A 23,871-nucleotide genomic window follows, 5' to 3' on the forward strand; every position below is an offset into this window, starting at 1 on the left:
CGGAGAAGGTGGCGGTGAATGTGCACAACAGTTCTTTTGGCATTGCACTGAACATTGCTGACCATATACCAAAAGTGGGGTTGAACGCAACATGAATGCGCTGAAGGTAACCTCGGCGAAATAAAAACACAGATAATAAAACGTGCAGCCATGGCCTAGAGGAGAGCATTCGCCTCGCGTGCAGGAGCACGGGGTTCGAGTTCGGGCGCCGCGCATTTCTTCACCGGAGAAAAAAAGTAGTCCATGGAATTGCATAACATGGCTTCGCTGAGGTATGATCTCGTTGTCAAGAACCAGAACGCTATCCATCAGCAGAGCAGAACTTGACCACCCTTTTGTATCACTTGTCTACAAGCTTATTTATGAATCCACAAATTAACCCTCGGCCCTCAGGCTCCAGCAGCTGTATACCAACTGACAAAGGCAGCGGCTATACCAGTGATGCAGTGGAAAGTGCCAAGAATCTCTTAGTGTGAAGGCAAGAAAACCAATGGTCGTTAAGGACAACGGACTGTAAGTTAGGTGGTCGGATGAGGTTAACAATTTGAGGCGATAACGGGGTCACCGCTGGCACATAGCGGGATTAATTGGAGGTGGAAGAGGCCTTTTTCTGCAGTGGTTTATGTTGGCATAATGATGATTGTGACCAAAGACGAGTTGCATATTCAACTACACGCTGCTGTACACGTTTATTACATCATTTTCATAAACAGCCAAGTATGACTTAAATAAAAATTAGCTGGGGTTTAACTGCTCTTGAACCTGCTTAGAGAGCGAAAGCTGTGGCGTATCGGGCAACTATACGCTGCTTGGCGCCTGTAACGTTGAGTGCATTCCGGACACTGGATAGACGGCGCGCCCGCCCTGCTACCCTGGCAGGTGGCAGTCTATGGTTGACCGCTAAAGTTTGCTCACCCAAAGAACATTGCTGCCTATTGCTGCAGTGGCGTGTGGCCGCGTGTCTGCCACAACGTAGTAGCGCTAACGCATGCCGCCCACATGCCCACATCTCTCTCTCTCACCGCTGCACTCACCCCATAGCTCGATACAGGTGTCCAGTGACCCAGGGAGCCAGTTATGCGCACTTCGTTTCATAAAAATCATCGGAGTCCAAAAACGTTGTCAGCGCCAGCGACAATGAACACAATGAACACGACGGCCTATGCCTTCAGTGCAGCGTTTATGCTACAATGCTGCCAATTCTAACACATGCAGCGCACACCTGTCACTACCGCCACGTAGTTTAAAGCTCGACTGACTTGTCCACTGTCCCAGGCGGCCAGTTCTGCGCCTTTCTTTTGCTTTCGAAGATCCCGCTCTTGTTCGCTTTCGTAGCTTAAAGGGACAGTGAGGAGAGCACTATTAATATATTTTTTATAGCAAAATCCGATAGTTCGGCATGTCATGGCTTTGTTGCCACTTGGCCGGCAGCGAAAGATGCAGTTATTTCTAATAAATTTGGATTCGAAGTTGAAAAAGTTTTTCCCGCCGCTCTGATTCAAACTTGTTATTCTCCTATGACGACACAGGACTAAGTGACGTGAAACATGACGTGAACATGACGTAACGCAGACTTCTTGATTTCTGGCGGCCAGCAGTGCGGCCTAGCAGCAGCCGAAAAGAAACCTACCGCCGGCCGCACGTTGAAGGCATCTATCGGCTATTGCGGCCGTATCTACAGTCGCTTCGCTTACGTTTGCACTCGCGTTTTGCCAGCGTTACGATGGATCTCGTTCTCGAAGTCGTCAACGAAGTTCTCGCAAATAGACACCTTTAGCATACCGTGTACCTTGTTACCGCTAGCGGAATACCGGGAGCCCGCTTAGCCGGTGAGCAGACGCTGATTGTTCCCGATGCTTCAGGCGCGCGCGTAGTTGCTGGGTACGTGGCGCCATCTGGCGACGTCCAGGAGATTTGCGCATGCATTGGCTGCGCCTCAGTGATTTGTGGTTTCTCGGGTCCTAGAGTTCCTAGAACCTTTGGTTCTAGCAACACTGCTTTGTCCTATGACGTCATCACGCTTGTACTTGCGAGTTTGGCCTGTGGCGGCGATACCTGTATTTTGGTTCTTGCTCTTTTCTACGTTACAAGAGCTTTGTTGTCAGTATGAGTGGCGTTTTTGTAATCAGGAGCTGGTATTCTGTCGATACAAGCCAAATTCAATTTCTCCTCAGTGTCCCTTTAAAGCGCGACTGAAGTGGCCACTGTCATTCTCTCGTACCTCTCATACACTGACTACTTCCCTCATACCTCTAACTCATTGATGAGCTTCCACCTGACTAGTTTCTTGTGTTCCCTGTTCAAGTTTAAACCGATTCAAGATTCAAGACCATCTTTAGGTTACTTCAACGTACACCTCGGATGACCTCTACATCCTGATGGTGCCAGTAAGAAGACATAGTATGGATTCTATTTTGTTTTTTCAGGCTATTCGGGCTCTTCCATGTCAACTTTCTTTTTTCCATTGGGGAGAGAAGGTATTCATGGTCCGTAAATTATTTCCGATTATAAACACTGCTAAATGCCATCTGCAATTCCTAGGGTCAATGCCATGGCTGCCTTCTGCCTTGTCTTCAGCCTGGGTATTTGCTACCCCGGCATTGAAGTCACTATTTAGTACAGTGTACTGTTTTTAGTTTCCTCATTGCCAATTCCATGTCTCCATAGAAGCTCTCGCCGAACTGGTCATCATGGCTGGTTGTAGGTGCTTTGGCCTGTACCGGCTTTTGTACATCTTATGAAGCCTAAATACAATAACGGCCACACTATCTTTACTACCCTACAGTTCCTCTGTGCTTCTGGCTGTATACCCTTTCATCAGGAAGCACACTATTAATTCTCGTCTGTCCGATAATCCGCGGTAGCATTCTACGTTCCCATCGTTTAGCACTGCATATGCTCCATCTCTTCCTTAGTTCACTCAGCCCAATGACCACTCATTTAATACCGGTTAGTTCCTCGAACTACGCTGCTAGACTACCGTGAAGTCAGTTGGTGTATCCAATTATGTTTTCATTAGGAAATGATTTGTCAGTTTTGGTCACTGAGTTCAAGACACACTGCAGCCCTGGCAATCCAATTCTATAAACACGTGGAATTATTTTTCTCTGGTGGAGAACAGTCTGGCACCGAGATTCAAACCGCGGTAATCTTGCATGCGAGGCTGATAGTATGCGTCTAAGCCACATCTAAAGGCAAGTGAATGTTGTTAAAAAGGTTGCAGAGACTAAACGGCTAGTGACTGAAATGTTCCCGCTAAACTGTAAGATCGACTACACCTTTTACCCAGGAAATCGGCCAAGTAACGCGAAGAAACAAATTTAAATTTGTGTTTCAGGGAAAGAGATGACGCAGCCGCAGTAATTGTGTCACTCGTCGGTGAATACCTCAACCGTGTCATGGGGAAAGGGAAAAAGGTGGAAGAGAAAGAAGGCTGAAGAAGAGGTGCCTTAGGAAGCCTCCAGATTTAACGAGCGTTGAGAGCGCACAGCACGCGAACACCTTTTGCGTATCACCTCCATCAAAATACGGCCGCCGCACCTGGATTCGAACCCGGGTCCACCGGCTCAGTAGCCTAGCGCCCTATTCATCGAACCGCGCCCTATTCATCGAACCACCGCTGCCGTCAGGCAATACTTGTTTCTTACGTAATGGCTGGCAAGTTGGTTGCACATGCTCAAGACTAAAGCGCAGTACCATTGTGGACAAGACAGTAAAAGGACGCTGATACAAGTGCTAGCTAACAATTGCCTTTATACCTCACTCTAGTTTACATGGGCACCAGGCTCGTGGCGAGAGAGGGAACAAAAAAGAGTTCGCATAACCATAGCACAATTACGTCAAGCTTCTCCGCCATCTCTGTAATCCCTCAACTAGCCATACTTGTTCATATCTGCAGCTCTTTTTTCGGAGACGTATAGAAGCTTTGCTGCCATTTTTTAGAAAATTTAAGGATTACATTAGCTTCTTTATCACCTTAGTGATGGCGTCCGGGCACTTGCGCAGAGATGTTAGTCTTCGAAGTCAAGTTTAGAGCCTTTTCACTGGTTACATTCTTTACTTTCTCCTCATCTCACACCCTTAAGATTCGTATTTGTACTTAGCCTTGTATTGAGATACGCACTAGTTCAGTTGTTATAGATATTTGGGCTTTCATTTGGGCTATGTTTTTTTCTTCTCCACAATTATCTTCTCCAGCAGCCCACGCGCTATGAGATGGATGAATCAGGTCATCGACCCACATATCGCGTGCCTAGTTTTGTATAGTTTTGCGTTCTCTCAAGAAATACGATAAGGCTATTCGTGGACGGGTGAACAGCGTCGTCAGTAATAATTCTGTGCCTAGTGATGGCGGATCACCTTCAATACGAGTTGCGGTGCTGTACCGCAACTTTCATACTGCAAGTTCACACTGACGCTGGTAGCAAGAGCCTCAGGGGGTGCTAATGCAGAATGGCGCCGAACGTGCAATCGCGTACGCAAGTTGTTTAGTGTCGACGGCGCGACACTAAGTGCTCGACGACAGAAAAAGAATCCTTCGCAGTAGTTTCGAAGAATACAAATTTCAGACTGTAGTTTAGTGGATACTAAGTTCAAGATGATCACAGACCACCACTCTCTGTGAGTCCCGGATCCCCAGAGAACACTAGGTCCGAAGGAATTGACTAGGCGACAGGTGTACCCGCACTACGCACATTTATACACCTTACGCGCCACGAACACCAGCACACATAACTAACAAAACTAACACAAAACACAAAGACCACCAATGCACACGGCCCGGGAACACGCAGTCTGCTAGCGTTCGCTGTTCGTGCGCAAGTTTCGGCGCTCATGAAGCGTTCCATGGGTCCACTGAGAGGCATCCAGGTAGCAGGCGTCGAGGTGGTGTTCGAAGTGCTCAGGCTGGCGTCACTGGCAGCGTCGTTGGTGGCGTCGTACGAGCTCCCGGTCCAAGTGCCCGTGGAGGCGATGCTGGTGATGATGGCATTGTGGGCACCCCTAGGATGGGCGGCAGCAGCGCTGGAGGCACCTTTGGCAGTAGCAGGTGGTTGCGTCAGCCGTTAACTCCCCGCAACGGGCTCAGGAACGGCAGGAAGTCTACGATGCGACGCCGTAAAACTCGAGATCACCGGAGCAGTAGCCGGCATAGCTCTTTTCCGGCCAAGGTGTTCCTGACCAACCGGAACCTCCGCTTCTCTGTTCTCTCCCCCCTCCCCCCCCCACCACCACACGCACACACTTCCCGTGCCATGTGGCGTTTGTACAAGTCATCCTCGTCGTCGTCGTCATCGTCTATTCTCCACCAATCATATTGTACTCGAGAGTCGACCACGTATGTAGCTCGGTCCTGTGTTCTATATCGGCATTCATCCACAGCATGCCCTCTCCTCTTACAACCTTGACACACAACCTGTGTCTTCTGGGCAACGCTACTAGTCAGACAGTCAACTACATGGTGTGCCACCTTGCCACAGAGGAAACATCTTAATGGCGCCGTCGATGCACCGCCATAGGCTCTTGGTTTTGTCGCATCTGTCCCTACAACCTTTTGAGCTTCCTCCTTTGCCTTACCCATATTTCTCAGTCTTTGAGTCTCGAGAAAGCGGTCTGGAGTGTTGGCAAACTCTTTCAATGAACACAACTTTCTTTCTTTCAGGAACAACCCCAGCTTAGGACTGCAACATGCTAAAGACTGCTCTTTCAGTAGCTTGTCACGCACCCCTTCAAACCTATTTTCTGTGTTTGACATATCAAGCCCCCTGTCGAAATAGTTGGTCAGCCTGAAGGAAAACTTCTTAGCGATTTCAGAATCCTCATATTTCGCGGTACGAAATCTCTCGCGAAAACCCTCTGCCGTAAGCCTAAATCTTTGGAGGAATGCCTTCATGACTTTCTAGTAGTCCATGGAATCAGAAGCAGGCTTCCTCCCAAACACATTCAGCGCCTCCCCGACAAAACACATGCTCAACGCCGTGGTCCATTCACTGCGCGCCCAGCATTGCGCCACAGCTATCCGCTCCAAGCGTTGCACATATACTTCCAAATCTTCTCTTTTGTCCTCAAAAGGAGCCATCAACTTTCTTGGACAAACTCTGACCGGTGTAGAAGATTCTGTACCCGCTAAGGAACGCTGATCATCGTCCGTGATGTCCTCATATCCTCCCGCGAAAAGGCGCCGCTTTCCGGGAAACAAAAATTTAGGCAATGGCGTAGCTCTGGTTAAGCCTTGATATACAAGCGAAAAGCTTCAGTTGCGCTTGGTTTGACGTCATGGCTGTCGCAGTTCGCGCACAATGCACTGAGACCACCACGATAACGCTGGAGGTGTTCGGCCGTCCACACACTGCCTTTGCGGAGGCAGAGGAGGAGACGAAAATCGAGCCGGTTGAAATTTAGGGGGCACTTTGGCTCTCTAAAGTGCTGCAAGGCGAAAGCGTATTCTGGCGCACCGGTTTTCTTTTATTTATTTTATATTTTTCCTTTATTAGTTCTTCCATTCCCAGGTGGTCGAAATTTCCGGAGCCCTCCACTACGGCATCTCTCTTAGCCTTAGTCGCTTTGGGACGTTAAACCCCATAAACCAAACCAAACCATCAATTTTATTGTTCTTTGCAATAACCCATCAATGCCCGAGGCAGATAAGATTAATAACATCTTGAACGGTATCTCCGCCGTCGTGTTCCAGATGTTGCTAGCAAGGAATCATCATTGTCATCCCGCTTTGCCAAAGGTATGCCGTCCTCACGAAGCAGAGGACTTCTGCCCGCCGTTCTGGCGTGCCCGACGAGTCACTTCCTGCGCTAGCAGTTTGTACTCTAGTTTCTGATTATGCCTCACTGCTTCCCGAGAATATCAAGGCTTTTATGCGGGAAGAGATGGCCCGCCAGCTGTAACTCCTGCCGGCGTCTCGCAACGCTGTGCCATCCCTTTAGGTCGCCGAAGTTTTGCCCTTCAGCTGTCGGCTTTCGCGTGTGGCTGCCCGTCTCACAGACACCGAAGTCGCCGCCAGACCTCAGCGCCACGACGCCTCCGTTTCCCACCATCTGTTGCGCCGCTGCCACCTCTGCCGTTTCCTATCCGTCGTCATCCGCCTACTCGCCACGCGTCATGAACCCATGGCGCACCGAGGACAACCTCCTCATAGGTTCTGCCGGTGGTTTGCTTTGTCGCCAACATGCGCCGAGTCTACAAGCCGGGCTACGCCCATTCCACTACGACCCGGCGCCTTCCTGGCTGCCCGTTTTCTCCGGCGCCTCTACGGAATCCTTCCATATTGATCGTTCACGCCGGTACTCTTCACGCCGGTCGCCTCCCCATCGCCGATCTCTCTCTCCCATGCACCGAGGCTCACTTTCCCGCCAGGAGGCAAACTAACAGCCATTCCGGAGGCAAGAACTGCGCTTCTGTCGAACTGTCCAAGTACTCCTTGTTCACCTGCCAATGTAATCGAAGTGTTTGTTGATGGCGTCGCCGTCCTCGCCCTTGTGGACACGTGCGATGCTGTATCCGTTATTAGCGCAACCTTTTGCCAATACTACGTAAAGTGGCTGCGGTTGTTTCAAATTTTTGTCTCCGCAATGCAAGCTGCATCACATTTAACCTCTAGCGGCATGCGCAGCTTGCCTCCGGGACGTTGTGTATATAACCGTTTTTCGAGCTGTCCCGCTCCTCTCACAATGTCACTCTGGGCTGCGACTTTCTCACCCTTTATCATTCATCATTGACAGTGCCCGTGCCAGCATTGAACTGTCTCTTTTCTGTGCCACCCTGCCTTGCGACACCTCTCCCCGAGCCAGTAAAATGCTGCTCACTGAAGATACTGACATCCTTGCCTTCACTGCAGCCCTGGTCTCCCTAATGTGCGCCTGCGATTCTGATTCAACTGTTCTCTTCCCTGCGACTGATGCTGCTGCCCGTCGTCGCTGTTTCCTACTTCTATTCGCTCTTCCGACTTTCTGTGATGGCCACAGTGCAATTTACGTCATGAACCCTTTTTCTTGCACGTCAGTTCTTCTCCATGGTGAATGCTTGGCACATGTCGAATCAGCAAATCACGGTGTTACATATTCCATCTCTGAAGATGCTGCCCATCTCCAGATAGCTGCCATTGATTCGTATCCATCTGCGCCAAACCAAGACGCCTTTTCTGTTTTTTTTCTGGATCCACCGATGCCAGCTTTTCTCCACCTCAACCCGCTTAGCTCGTCGCGTTACCTCAATGTTTCCGTCCGTCCTTCGACTTCCCGCACACCTGTCTTGGCTGCAGATCCGTCGTCACTCACTGCATCGACACCGGCACGCATGCCCCTTTGGGCCAGAGCTCATGTCGCGTGTCGGCCCCTGAACGCAACGTAATTACCAAAGAAGTGGACGACGTGCTTCAACGCGCCGGCATCCATCCTTGCCACAACTCCTAGGCCTCTCCGGTTGTTTGCGTGCGCAAGAAGTACGGATCCATCCGCTTTTGCGTTGATTACCGTCGCCTGAGCAAGATTACGCGAAGGAACGTTTATCCACTTCACCGTATTGATGATGCCTTCGACTGCTTGCAAGGCGTGGAATTATTTTCCTCACTGGAGCTGCGCTCCGGGTACTGACTGGTCTGCTGCTGGCCGGCAAGCGACAGCCTTTGGTACGCCCGACGGCTTCTACAAAATTAAAGTGATGCCGTTGGGCTTGTGCAGTCCACCGGCCATTCTTGAGCGCATGATGTACAGAATTCTCAATTCTCAACAGAATTAGAAAAAAAATCTCCTATGCTACTTGGTTTCGACAACTGCTGGTTTCCTTCATGTACAACATAAGGGAGATAGGAAGTGAACTGATGTCGTTTTTTTCCTACTCAAACATAGTTTAGATTAAGGCGGTTTTAACGGCCCAAAGCGATTTAGGCTGTCAGGGGCGGCGTAGTAAAGGGCTCCTGAAGTTTTGATAGCCTGGAGTTATTTAACCGGCCGAAAGAAACTGCATCAGTTATGTAAGAGGGTTAAATCTCTCACCGCTGGAGAACACGTCTTCGTGGCACAGTTCGCCACATGTAAAATATCAAAAGTGTTTTTTCAGTCTTTACCAAGCGACAATATCTAAATCGGCCAAACCGGGAGGTATCTGAATACAAGACTATGAGGGGATGAGAGAAATCTGAAGGATGGGAAATCAGGAGTATTCAGCCAACACTGTTAATACAGCAGACTGTAAACCTGACTTCAGAAGAGAAAATGTTCTTCTCATACGCTGAATATATATAGAAAGGTGATAACAGAAGCTAACGCCGTTTTGCAATTCTATGATTGATGTGTAAGCAAAGCGCTCTGAGCAAAAAGAGCTGCTGTTTCTGAACGAAATGACAAATTGAATGATTGGAGGGATGGGCGAAAGGTGAAATCGTGCTGTGGTTTTTCTTTCCTTGTGTCTTGGCGAGCGTGGTGCCTAGATAAGCCAGGTTGTGATAATGAGGGCAGACGTTAGTCAGAGCCTGTAATTGCGTCCCTCTCTTGAACTCTTCATGTTGCTTCCGCGTTGTAGTCCAAATTGAGAAAACATTTCACAGAAAAGTACCGCAAAAGGGAAGGTGGTGCTGTTAGACAGGAGAGCTGACCAGTTTGCTGGTATGCACTGGTGGAAACAGGTGTGATGAAAACAGAGCTAAGTGTACAGTCATGGACGGAAGTTTGGGAGATACAGATTCGCGCAGAACCAATAATTTCTGCGTTGCCTCACTAGGCCGTGCGATGATATCCTTTTACCAGGTGGAACAAGTATGTCTGCTTATGCTTCTATGCTTTTCATTGACCGGTCGTGCATAACCGTCAGGTCCTTAATATTTTTTTTAATGCCCAACATTCATAGAAAAATTGGAAAGACTGCAGAACTGTAACATAATCTTATTTTAAATATTCAAGATAATGGTCTTTTCTTCCAGTGAGTAGCAAAATATTGACTTTGTAGTGTTTCCACGTTCGCATCGCACACTTCAGATTACCAATGAAAACCGATGTGCAAAGATTTTGACGGTTGGAGAAGGTTAATATCAAAACAAATGCAAGTCTGCTGACGGCTCGTCTGCGGATATTTTGATTGTTATTGAGAAAGCTTGCAGTACATGAAAAAAAGTGCGCTCATGAATTTTTCCTGCTCAAAATTTTTTTTCTCCAGAATTGTTGGGTATGCTGCGAACCTACATCCCGAGATCTTTGTAAACGACTGTAGATATGAGTAAGCAGTTTGCCAAATGGAAACTCCGAGTCTGCCGAGTAGGCACACAAATATCGGGAAACAGAATTGTGTGGGGCATGAATTTAAAGAGCATCTGCAAAGAAGGTTAGTTAAGACTTCAATTGGCTGCAAACACTCTACCTGGTTGTTTTTCGTCGAACTTTGTATAAATTTCTTACGATAAATTCCTCCTTTAATCAAAGCCTGGGCGATTTCAAGTGATTACTCCGAAGTATGAGAAGAACTGAGTGCAAAGAAACGTACTTGAGACTGCTTAGAATGACCGCTAGCAATACTTGATCTCACGCGCGAAACAGTCTCCCTACATCAGATTATTGGTAACACATTCTATCACTCACAGTATAGTATAGAATGTAATAAAAGTATTCATAACAAATAAATTGCGAAATTTCATTGTATACCTAGCTCATCGTAGCGTGTGCATTCGCCATTCCGGCACAGGCCAGCCATTCCTCCCGCCTTTCCGCCATTGAAAAGAACCTGTAACCAAATTGCAAATCAGAGCAGGTAAGATTTTTCTGCATTTTTTATTGGGTTTTATGTCCGAAACCTATTCAGGCTGTGAAGGACGTTTAGTGGAGGGCTTAGAATAACATTGCCGACCTGGAGTCCTGTACCGTGCAGTGACTTCGCGCAGTACAAAGACCTCTAGCATTTCGCCTCCATCGAAATGCCGCCGCAGCGGCCGGGATCCAGCTCGCGTCTTTGGGGCCAGCAGCTGAGCACCATAACTAGTGAGCCACCGCGGCAGCTCAGTTTTCAACCCGTGTAGCACCCTTATTTTTGGTTGCTTTAAAACTAATTTAGAAATGCTCGTGTAACTAAAAAGCAGAAAAAACCTCCATTCAGTTTCAGTGCAAAACGAAGAGCCCTTCAACAGTAGTGCACGGCGTGCTCCAAACGCAGTCCGGCTGGCATTGGTGTCCAAATTATTCTCCCGTTCTGACCGATTTTTCCTAGTGAATATACGTATCTCAGCGTAAGCAGGACTCATTGGAGCGTGGCAATTTGAGTGTTCTCAGCTAAAATTCTCCATTCCAACCGTTGCCATTCAAATCTGGTAATAACTAATAGAGCGAAGGCTAACTACCACTGCCAATATTATTCGGCTCACAGAAACGCACTGCGCCGCCTGCACATTCGTGCCTGAAATCGGCACCGCGATATTTGGTAATAAATCCATGTATGGCGCAGCTGCGATGGCAGTTTGCCCACTTACAACGATGTATGAGCTTGTGGCCCAGCACACAGATGATGTGGAATCTAGTTTCTCTTATATAAAAACGACCTCAAAGCATGAAGTATGTCATCTCAGTATTCGGTTGATAATATTTTTCCGGTACACATAAGATGTTTTTCGAAGATTTATCAGTGCTATTTATAGACGCGTCATGCCCAGCCTGATGACAAGAGCGAGTTTCAAAGCGCGTATGCAGGAGGTAAGGCAGCAAAATTTTAAAAAGACGGAGCACTTAGCCTGATTAATCGCCGAGATTAGTTGAAGCTGTTCGCTTGCTCAAAAACTGGTTGTCAAATGAGGATGACGTTGAGCTTTGACTGTTGCTTCTACTGTTAGGCCCCTGTTTCTTCTATTGTTAGGACAACAGATAAGAAATGCAAACTTCTTCGGCAATTCAACCTCTCGCTCAGGAGGATTTAAGGTTGTTTCGTAAGACGGCAAGTTCAAATATAAGTGCGTATAGCGCACTGTAAGCAACGAGTAAACTTGAAACATAAAAACGTTCAAGATAACAGCGTGCCCTGCCGAACTCGTACAGTTCTTGCCCTTGTTCTGAGTGCAGTTGGTCGGGGAAGAAAAGCATTTGAGCTGAGGCTAAAAACAGCGCTAACGGGGACGAAGCAGAGAGAGGGACACGACGCTGACTATCAACCAAGTTTTATTGTACGTTCACCGGTTAATTACCTCTCGTTCGTGCAAAATAAGAACAAAAAAAGACAAAAAAGAAAAAGAGAAAGAGGGAAGGCGGGATAGACAAGAAACCACGTGGCATGAGATTATGCATTCATACACAGATAATTAATTTCGATGTCGCGAAGTGAAATGGAAGGGATGCTGACGCACTCTTCACCATTTTGCCGAATGTTGATGGCTTCTTCAATTTCTCTCGTCCGTTGGTCTGGGTAGGTAGATATGATTGTGGTGTTGCCAAGTTGGGGAGCACATTCATGCTCTCGGCAATGTCTTGCCAGTTCACTGCTGATGGCGCCTTTCAAAGATCTTTTATGCTCTTGCAGCCGTTAATTTAAACAGCGCCCTGTTTGTCCGATGTAGGTGTGCCCGCATGACAGTAGCATTTGATAGACGACGTTTTTAGTACATTTCACGTGCATGTTCTTGTGCTTCTTTTGGCACTGCTTCCTTCCCGTTCGCTCACTGTTAACCTTGGCACACATGCTCATTAACTTGTTAGGTGCTGACATCAGCACTTTTACGCCAATGTTTTCGCCTATCTTCTTGAGGTTGTGTGAAAAGCCATGAATGTACGGAATTACTGCATGAAGCTTCCTTTCTTGTGATGTGGCCTTGATCTTTTTCCTGCCTCTAAGTTCTTGCAGTACTCCTTCTGCGACACTGGACAGTAGCTGCGTCGGGTAACCTGCCGCTTCCAGCCGACAAATTTGGGCGTCGTAACTAGCTTGTACATCATGGCGGCAAGATCTTGTCAATGCGGCTTTCATTGCTGCTTTCACTATTCCCCGTTTGATGATCTTGGAGTCGGCTGAGGTGTAAGGAAGCAGTCCCTTTTTGCTTCGTGGTCCGTACCGCCAACAAACATAACTGACTAAAAAGGTTAGCGTCAAGTCAGGAATCGCAGAACATTGTTTTCTGGGAGTTCGCTCGTTATTTCTAGTTCTTTTAGTTGTTCTTTGAAAACGTCAATGTTTTGGGCAACGTGCTGTTGCTGTCGTGCTGTCTCGTCCTGTTTATAAAGAATTAGATAGCCATATACATAACGGAACACCTTAATGATGCTTGTCACTTGAATAGCAGTCATAAGACTTCTGTCAATACGCGCCAGAAACAAATCACTCAAAATGGGGGCGAGTGAAGACCCGATGCATATCCCCTCCCGCTGAATGTAGAAACTACTCTTATGACTGATGATGGTGGATTGTAGGTAACTCGTTAATAATTCCATAAAATTTCCTTTCGACAGGCCGCAAGATTTCTGAAATTTCACCACGCCGTGTCGGTCAATGCATTCTTCGATTTTTCTGCACACCATATTCTGCGGGAGCGAGTAGTACAAGTCTTTTACATCTATCGATAAGCCACTGGCATTGGGCTGACAGGCACCCTGAAGAAAATCGTCCACGCTTTGAGGCTTGCGTATCAGGAACGGGTCGTACATCGTGGGTTCGGTGAGTGCCCGTTGTAAAAAACCGCCAACAATACTCTGCCAGGTTCTTTATTCCGACACAATGGCTCTGAAAGGACACTCTTCTTTGTGAGTTTTGGCTCTGAAGAAGACTGTCAGACTTGTCTCTTCGCACTTGCTTATGGCAGAGGCCATCTTCGTCACGCCCATATCCTCGCACATGATCATCACTTTTTTCTTCAATCCGGCCGGTTTCACACCCACCAGCTAGTTGAAGTTGTCTGATACTGCCTTGTCCGCTTTATCGTTGTACACATGAGGTGAGGCTAGGTCGAATCCTCCTTCTTTGTCCGACTGCAGTAGCCGCAGGTCAGCTTCACACAGGGTCGTCACCGTTGACCTCAGAAGGTCAAGGCCCGCTTGAGGCTGTGTTCTGGAAAGGCACTCCACTGCGCTGTCAATGCACCTCTCTCCACCGCCATTCTTTGCCTTGGATGCCACGCTCCTCACAAGTCCCAAGAGCTCGGTCCTGTTAGGACGTGGGGGAACGCAAAACTTGGGTCCCATGTTCAACAACCTCGTCGTCGTGTCGGGTGCTGACGCATCGCCTAGGACCACAAACTATTGACCTTGAGATTGGGAAGGCCGTTGTTTTTTTCTTCGGGAGCTGCTTTAGAATTTTGTGTCAAAGGATGTCCGCCGTTTGGTTGGCTACACGACGATCTTGGCGATAGCGGCTACCGCCGCATCCATCTGCGGAACAGTTCAGGTTCACCGCTAGCAAGCAGTCAGAGTAAAACCGAGCTTGTCTCCACGCTTTTGAATGAAGAATCCGGCAAACTCTCTTGGCGTGACCTTCCGACGGTGGCAGGCCTCCGAAGAGCACTGCCACATCGGAGGCGGAAGAAATGAAGACCGTATGGAAAAAACTGTAGAGCCGGGCTCTGCAAGTTGCCCATGAAACTAGGTTGACATAAAAGGAAGGATGGTGAAACACTGAACGGTGTAGGAAAGTGCCCGTTGAACTAGAAACGTGCTTCAAAAGGGTGGAAATTTGGGCTGGTTGGTGCATGATCTGAGGCTAAAAACAGCGCTAACGGGGACGAAGCAGAGAGAGGGATACGACGCTGACCATCAACCAAGTTTTACTTCAGCATAAAAGATCTTTGCAGCGCAAAAGAGGATAAAAGATCTTTGAAAGGTGCCATCAGCAGTGAACTGGCAAGACATTGCCGAGAGCATGAATGTGCTTCCCAACTTGGCAACACCACAATCATATCTACATACCCAGACCAACGGACGAGAGAAATTGAAGAAGCCACCAACATTCGGCAAAATGGTGAAGAGTGCGTCAGCATCCCTTCCTTTCACTTCGCGACAGCGAAATTAATTATCTGTGTATGAATGCATAATCTCATGTCACGTGGTTTCTTGTCTATCCCGCCTTCCCTCTTTCTCATTTTTTTTCTTCCTCTTTTTTTTCTTTTTTTTTGCACGAACGAGAGGTATTTAACCGATGAACGTGCAATAAATCTTGGTTGATAGTCAACGTCGTGTCCCTCTTTCTGCCTCATCGGTTACCTTAAAAGAGCCACGCGAAATTTTACGACCTACGTCATCGTGGAACTTCCACCGTTAAACGCCTTTCTGGTGCAGCCTAAGCAAATATCTGTCACATGGCAAGGCAGCTTCCTATAACGAAAGTTTCTTGAAAGCCTGCCAATCGACGAACAATTGCAAAACAGTTTCATAGCATTGTATACGGCACGTTTCTTGATGGAACAGCGCAAAACAACGGGACAAGAGACAAGCGCTGACTTACAACTGGTTTTTATTTCGAAGAAACATTGCTTCTTATACCTTCTTCACCCTCTCAAAAAGCACATGCGTCGCAACCATATCGTTCAAGCGTCCACAAAAAAAGCATAAGAAAAATAATCACAGATATTTATAATCACATTTTTAACATGTCAAATTCTTTCTTAGTCAAAGCAACAGACGGCGTGCTGACACAATCGTCGCGCAGACTCGCTATCGAAGCTGCCTCGATTATTTCCCTGACTAACTGGTCTTTGTGATTAGCCAAAGCTTTGCATTTTTGGAAAACCGGTGCACAACTATTTGAAGGGCAATCTCTGCAATGGATTCCCAGGTTCCTGAAAGCTTGCTCGAAATTATGTTTGTGTTCTAGCAGCCTTTCATTCATGCACCTGCCAGTCTGCCCAACGTACTGTTTACCGCAAGTCACTGGCAACGAATAAACAAGGCCTTCGGTGCACTCCACAAAGGGGGTTCGATGCTTTATCGTGCATCCCTGCTTCTTTTTGGTCGGATCGGAGTTGACTCGTCTGCACAGACTTTTGAGTTTATTAGGAGCAGTCATCACTACATTCACGCCAGCTTTTCGACCTATGCCTTTCAGGCGATGGGAAATATTGTGAAGATACGGAATTGCTACTACCGGCCTCCTTACTTTCTGTTTCTGTGCATCATCTTGCTGCTCGGGCCTAGCCTGCATCAGGTGCTTTTTCATCTGCTTGGCAACAGATACCAACAAGTGCGAGGGGTAACCCGAGTTGCCAAGCCGTTCCGCCTGGCGAAGAAAGCTCACATTCATTTTGTGAACACAGGATTTCCTCAAGGCATTCGTGAAGCACAAGTTCACAATAGCCCTCTTGGTCAGCTTAGAGTGAGCTGATTGGAAGGGCATTGGCGCTTTCTCCGCTCTGGGCTCATAGGCCCAGCAGGCGTGCCCTCTAGTGAACTCAAGTGTCAGGTCTAAAAACCTGAGTGACCCTTGAGCAGGAAGCTCGTGCGTCATAATAAGTGGCTGCAAAGCCTGCGCAAAGCGACCCACCTCCTCCATTACTGCTTCTAGCGTATTCGCCCTTTGGCCATCACAAAGAACTAGGTAGTCATCAACGTACCTAAATACCTTTTTAACACTAGTACCAGCAAGGGTTACGTTCAGGAACCTGTCTTTTCGCGCCAAGTACAAATCACTGAGTAGAGGCGCGATACATGAACCAATGCAAACACCGCGTTTCTGGAGATACACTTTTTCCTCCCAACAGACGTAAGTTGACCTGAGGTACACTGCTAATAGCTCCAGGAACCCTCTAATAGACATTCCGCAGGCGTTTTGAAATGCAACAGCACCATGCGTATCTATGCATTCTTCTACAGACACCATCAGCTCGTCATGCGGTATGGAATAATACAAATCTTTTACATCAACTGAGCATGCAGCAAAGGCACTGCTAGAATTGTCAGTTAAAAATCTAGCTATATCGTCCGAAGATTTCACCTGAAATGGGTCGTCAATTGTTAGTAGTTTTAATTTTGCTTGCAAGAAGACACCAAGAATCTTTTGCCACGTCCCTCCCTCAGAAATTATTACCCTCAAGGGCCAGTCTGGTTTGTGAGTTTTTACAGTGAAAAACGCGTCCAAGTTAGACTTCTTGCAAGTTTTTATGTCTCGAAGGAGGTAGTCAAGTTTAAGTTCTTTGCATAGCTTCATAGCAGTTACCTTTGCTTTCCTAACATCTGATGCCTTGTGCTCGTCAAAAACAGAGCTGATGGTTTCTAACGCCTTAGTTTTGTACAAGTCCTTGGAAATCACAGCAAAGCCCCCCTCTTTGTCAGAGGTCAGCAACGCAAGGGAATTGTCTTTCAAGTACCTTACAGTACGTCCCACTGGGAGATTCCTCTCGCAGAGCTGGTAGCGGCCAACGACGTCGGCTCCGTCTGAAATACACCTTGCACTTTCCGACTCAGGGCTTGCCTTGGCAACGCGCCGCACCATGGCAATAAGCTCCGGTGTTGTCTTCTTCGGTTGGATGGCAAACTTAGGCCCAAGGCTAAGCACCTCGCGGACCGGTTGTGGCAGAACATCCACACCAAGCGTGTGGATCTTGTTTTCTTGGCTTTGTTCGGTCACCTGATGCACCTGATGCAGGCTAGGCCCGAGCAGCAAGATGATGCACAGAAACAGAAAGTAAGGAGGCCGGTAGTAGCAATTCCGTATCTTCACAATATTTCCCATCGCCTGAAAGGCATAGGTCGAAAAGCTGGCGTGAATGTAGTGATGACTGCTCCTAATAAACTCAAAAGTCTGTGCAGACGAGTCAACTCCGATCCGACCAAAAAGAAGCAGGGATGCACGATAAAGCATCGAACCCCCTTTGTGGAGTGCACCGAAGGCCTTGTTTATTCATTGCCAGTGACTTGCGGTAAACAGTACATTGGGCAGACTGGCAGGTGCATGAATGAAAGGCTGCTAGAACACAAACATAATTTCGAGCAAGCTTGCAGGAACCTGGGAATCCATTGCAGAGATTGCCCTTCAAATAGTTGTGCACCGGTTTTCCAAAAATGCAAAGCTTTGGCTAATCACAAAGACCAGTTAGTCAGGGAAATAATCGAGGCAGCTTCGATAGCGAGTCTGCGCGACGATTGTGTCAGCACGCCGTCTGTTGCTTTGACTAAGAAAGAATTTGACATGTTAAAAATGTGATTATAAATATCTGTGATTATTTTTCTTATGCTTTTTTTGTGGACGCTTGAACGATATGGTTGCGACGCATGTGCTTTTTGAGAGGGTGAAGAAGGTATAAGAAGCAATGTTTCTTCGAAATAAAAACCAGTTGTAAGTCAGCGCTTGTCTCTTGTCCCGTTGTTTTGCGCTGTTCCATCAAGAATGAATAACCAACATGCCCAAGCTGCTGTCCTGGCACGTTTCTGTTGCTTTCTTTTTCATGATGCTTCACAGCAGCCATATTGGATCAAGATAATGTTCTCTGCAAAAGCAGTATTCGCCGTTTCTAAGGAACTCACCAGCTGTAGGAAGTTTTTCAGGTTCGCAGGCGGCATCACTGGGACATGTGAAAGCAAGGATTCGAACAGAACGCGGGGAACGTCAAACAGACCATGATTTTTGAGCGATGTCTGAAGCAGTAATTTTGTACAAAAGCAGCTTTTAACGGGGAAGAATGTATGAATACCTTCGTCTGATATATCTGAATATCTGATATATCATTGTAACAATTACTATATATGCCGATCTACCGTCAGTTGGCTTATATTTGTTTGCTAACAACGTTCTTGGTATTGTAAAAAAGGTTCCGGATTTCTTTTCTATGCCATTCTTAACAGCTCCATGCCGGCAATGAAAAAAAACTTTAAAGTATTTTTCAATTCTTTTAAAGGATGCACCGTGATCTTTAATATTCCGGTAGCGGTACCTTAAAACGTTCCAACACTACAAAATTTTGTCCAGTAATGCTGGACGCGTATTTTCTGCAACGAATTACCTCACATTTATGGAAGATGCAGACTGATGCGAACTCTAGAGGGAGGTAGTTGGTTTAGATGAATTTGAGCACAGGAGAGCCTTCTCTGCTTTGCAGTTTAGTGATCCGGTCGCTAAAAAACGTGCGCTTTTTCGGGAGTAGCTCAAATAACCGAATTGTACGCAGGTGACGGCGTCACGGGCAGCGGCACCGGGCACTCACTATGGACACTCCGTCTACAACGTAGGGTAGGGATCCCTTTCCGGAAGAAACTTTTCCAGTAGGTTAGATTTTTAGACCATTAAGAAAATCGTTTAAAGGCGTAGGCCGCTGGAAAGGAGTGGGCAGCCGCCGATACTCGCTCGGTGGTCACAGTCGTATTTGGCACGAACTAAGTACACTTTGAGTATTTGAAATCGTGGACACTGCCGCACCCTTTGCAGCGCTGATCCTTACTGAGGAATTTGGCCGTATGTGCAAACCGCTGGAATTGAAAACAAAAGGAAGGCATTCCAGTGAACTTGGTGGTTGAATTTTTTGTTAACCACGAGGTTATTTGTTTCTGCGAGCTCGGCGGTGGGAGCAAATATTACGACAAGAGAAGCTGTAGCGTCCACTGTCGATTCCCTTCGCGGAGACTCCACAAGATAAACTAGTCGCCGCACTTGGAAGACCCCTTGTTTCATGTAAGCGAGAAGATCGTCCACTGAGCAGCACGTTTGAACCTCCTTAACAATAGGTGTGTTCTCTATGTTATAAAGTGGGACAACCAGGGTTCCTTTTTCTGCCTGCAATTTCAGAGCGCTAAAGAACAATGTCAACTTTCTCTTCTCTGGAAAAATTCTTGTAATGAGCCCCTTGCAAATTAATGCGACTGCGAATTGGTGGTCACCGTGCACTTAGTGAAGGGGCGCAAACGTCAATATGGGATTCCCCTGCCTTCAATCGGTTCCTTTCTCAGCTGTTGAAACTGTTGCCAAATTTCCGACCGTTCGTTGCTTCCAACGACTCATCAATTTGAAGGGCTCAGCCATTATCTTGTTGCTGCCCAAGATCGTTGAGTCACCCCACTCAGCGATGAGGTAGTGCTAGGCTGCACATCGTCCCCTTGGTCATGCAGCTACAACAGCTGTGAAGCCATGGCCGCCTCATCCTCGCTAGCCTCCTCTGGGTGCCAGGGTCTATTTGGAGATGCCTGAGGAACCGAGCTCTTCCCATAGGAAGAGTACCGTTTTTAAGACAGTGCCGCCTGCCAACACTACAAATACAGAAATAGAAACAGATCCGAAGCGACATCGTCTTCCTCTGCCTCCTCCGGAAGAAAACCTTTCCTCAAGACTTTATTGATAGCCCGGTAATTTAAGCGCTTTCCCGCAAGAGCGACAAAAGGAATTTACTTCCCAAGGCTACCTGCATTGTGCCAGTTTCGTAACGGGTAAACTTCTTCTCTTGAGTGGTGCGTGGTTCTCGTGAGCTCAGATATTGGGAAAAATCGCTCCTCGGCCGCATGTTAAGCGCACCAAACCCGAAAGCCTTGCCTCTCATTGGCGCAAGCTCGCCTTGCACTTTAAAATAAGTTCAACTTCATGACTACGGCTTCCAGTTCTTGAAAATGTCATTGCGCATTCCAGTAGTTTTGGAGCGCACAAATAATTCTTCTATTGCGTGATCTTTTTTGCCAGTGCTTGAAGCTCGCACTGAAAAAAAAAAACTTCGAATACGATCATGGCACTTTATTTCTGATGATTCAGTAGCAAACCTCTATAGCAAGGGCATTCACCTTTTCAAGAGAACGACAATTATTAGCAAAATCACTGGGAGGTCGGCGTTTTCCGAACCATGCAGCTTTATCTTGGCGCAGTCCAGTAATAAACTAGCCAGCATGGACACGTTCGGTTAGCGGAAGTACGGCTTCTGCAGAATGGCTACATATGCGAGCATCCAATGCCGCTCCGATGTTCAACATTTTGATGAAATCGCGTAGACGGCAGGAACCAAAAGAAATTTTTAGATGTATTAGGCGAAACAGCTTTTTCCAATCATAGCGGGAACTTCCCAATGCCTAGCGAATTCCTCACTCCTATTCTTCACGAACTCTTGAGTAGGTGCCAAGCTTAAGTGCTGCCTATTCTGCATATTGTTTCTTGTTTTCTTCGTTTTGATACTTACTCAAATACCAGTTAGTTTGCGATGCAAATACTTACAATACACGGCGTGTCGTCTTTATACTTAATCACCTCCTTGCCGTTGAGAAGACATTCGTAAGAGCACGTGGCCGCGTATCCAGCCTGAAATTCCAGAAATTTTTCTTATCAACTTGGTGTCAGATAAACCGTGGTAGAAATTAGCTACTATTTGGCTTTTCTGCCCTGAAATGTGAAAAACACACCCACTAGGCTCTCAAAAATATTTCTTCAGTATCGGTTTTTCAAAGCACCAGGATGTAAGAAGTGGTTTCAAAAGCAGGACAAATAAATTGTAGGCAGTCAGCCTGGTACCACTGCTTCCGCTTGGAACCATTCTTTAATGGTTCATGCGGAGTGAATAATGCATGAATTGTAATGTACCAGCGAGAGCAAAAATAAGAGACCCCAGCCAGCGCGTGCCGATCCTCGCCAAACTGTATGCCAGAGCCGCATGACAAAGCCTCCTGGTTGCATATCAGCTAAAATGACGCACGACGCTGCCGCAACGACGCAGGTCACGGGATTGCCATTTTTCATGCAGGTCACACGGATATAGATCGCCATGACTGCGCCGTTGGGTTGTGAGGGTTACTGCTACAACCCAGATTCGCAATCTAAAGATTGGCGGCAAACCGACAGAACCGACAACGAAAGCAAAGCCGTGTCATACCGGCTGGTTTCCACCCGGGCTGTTTTCATATCTCGCAGCCAACTGCTGCCCTCAGCGTGGCCACTTCGAATGGGCTCCAAATACCCCTATCACGCTGGAGTTACTCGGAGCACGCCACCGCAACGATACCTGTCACGTGTTTGCCGTTTTGCATGCAGGTTGGCTACTTAGTGAATTCAATTTTTGACTCTGATAATAAATTTCTGCTTCCATCGTGGCCCATCGACGCAAACGATTGCTTTCGAAGGTAAATGTCATATTACGCCTTTCTCGATTCCTTCTATTAGTGTTCGCTGGGACGTCAAATGGAACCCTGGACTCACAGGCAATGGTAATCCTCAACTGTCCCTCGAATCAACTGTCATAGCCATATTGCACAATGAATTCTCTAGAAATACTATGCTAGGTGAACTAGCGTTGATTCGTGATACATCGTCAAAAGGCGAGGATTCGATTTAACCCTTTCTTCGCAAGTCGACGTGCTGTAAAATATCGCCGGAGCAAATAAGCTCAATTGCTTAAATACTGTATTCGATTCAGATATATCTAAACTTTCATAAGGTATCGAAGTACTTTTGCACAAAAGTGACGACGCCGAGAATCGTCTACGACGCCCTAACATGCTGTTGTTTTTTTTTTTTGGAATCGCAGATCAACAGGACGAAACGTGGTTAAAGCTTCAATCGGTAAGATGTTAAGCGTGCTCATGGATTTGTTCATTTCCACCCAGAAAAGAACCGTCCTGCCACTGCCAATTTCATAAGATTTAATGAAAAAGCCCGAATTCTTCGTGTCTGTCTGAGGCTTAAAAAAGTCATCGCTCAGCAGTGTACGGTTAGCAAGAAAAACATTTTTTTTTTCGCGTGGTCAGCCAAGTATTACATCTTTCAAAACCCGTTTTGATAAGATTTTTATGAACACGCAGTTTATGTGCGATGCTAGAACAGATTCGTTCGTTCACCACAGTCGCAAAAGTAAGCCCAACCTCGCGTCGAAGCGCCCAGCAACCTCGCGCCCAAACCATCCCAGGTGCGCTACCCTTGCCACAAATGATAAATCAGTATCAGTTTTACTCACAAGTACTCGCAGCTTTTTCCAAAAAAAATACTGTTTTGAAGCTATATTGGATGATAATTGCACTGATACCGCCGCCTTTTTTGATACGTGGCTCACACTTGTAATACGGAAGGACTAGTTAACGGAAGATAAGTAACCTTTTGCTTTCTCCTGACGTGACGTGTCAGGGCGCAGGGCAGGAGGCGTGATGGTTCTCTTTAAGAGTACCTTAGTCCTTCTACTGTTGTAATCAATAGTAAAAGAAAAAAATTATGTGAGCTTTTCACTTGTCCATTGCCCTATTTTTATCATTGCCTGTTACCAAACCCCAACTCTCATCACTCCTTCATTGATGACCTACGTGCCATTCTACTTGACGTGAAAAAAAAAAATATTTCCATGCGAAAAGCACGTAGTCTACGGTTATCCTACAGGTATCTTGGCATCGAAACAACAAGAAATATTAACTTTTCTAACAAACTACGTCACTAGCTAAAAGCGTTTATAGATCACTATATTTCATTAGACGATCGCTCACACTTTCTCCGACCACGATTAGACTAATCGAATACGAAACATTCGTCCGCACTAAACTCGAATACGCACGACTTTATAAAACCGCCATCAAGAGTACATAATCCAGGCGTTAGCAGCAGTTATTTGCCCGCCCGCCCCCCCGCCCGTCTGTCCGCCCGCCTGTTCGCCCGCTCGACGGCTTGCCCGGCCACCCGCCCGCCCGCCCGCGTGCTCGGCCACCTGCCTGCCCGGCTGCCTGGCCGGCCGCCCGCACGTTTGTTCGGCCGCCCGCCCGCTTGTTCGCCCGCCCGCCTGCCCGCCCGTCTTTCCATCCATCTGTCCGTCCGTCCGTCCGTCCGTCTAGCCACCCAGCCCGCTGTGCTCTAAACGTGCGGGCCGGGCGCTAGTATTTTTCTTTCCTTTTTACACGCCCAACCTAATTTTGTCTGCCCACCACCTGCCAGCCCGCCCGCTCTCCCGCTCGTCTGTCTGTCAAAAGTTCCATTGGACTAACTCCGCTGGCAGCTTCTCGTAACATTGCAAGACTGCCTCTTTTGTAATTTATGCCATAC

The 23,871-nt window shown here is 47.2% G+C and overlaps 1 protein-coding gene across 5 annotated transcripts in view; it reads right to left on the reverse strand.

The window, feature by feature from the left end:
• The window catches only part of LOC149326990 (uncharacterized), a 147,761-nt gene that overhangs the window by 52,962 nt on the left and 70,928 nt on the right, over positions 1–23,871 (reverse strand). For all 5 annotated transcript variants that reach the window (XM_089564100.1, XM_089564097.1, XM_089564101.1 and 2 more), the window contains exons 6-7: positions 21,076–21,159; positions 10,641–10,719 (exon numbers count right to left, since the gene is read on the reverse strand). In XM_089564100.1, the coding sequence (XP_089420226.1) occupies positions 10,641–10,719; positions 21,076–21,159 (163 nt within the window). The remainder of the gene's footprint in view (positions 1–10,640; positions 10,720–21,075; positions 21,160–23,871) is intronic.

The sequence above is a fragment of the Amblyomma mixtum genome, chromosome 10, assembly GCF_055824585.1.
Source record: "Amblyomma mixtum isolate Tamu chromosome 10, ASM5582458v1, whole genome shotgun sequence".
Classification (NCBI taxonomy): Eukaryota; Metazoa; Arthropoda; class Arachnida; order Ixodida; family Ixodidae; genus Amblyomma; species Amblyomma mixtum.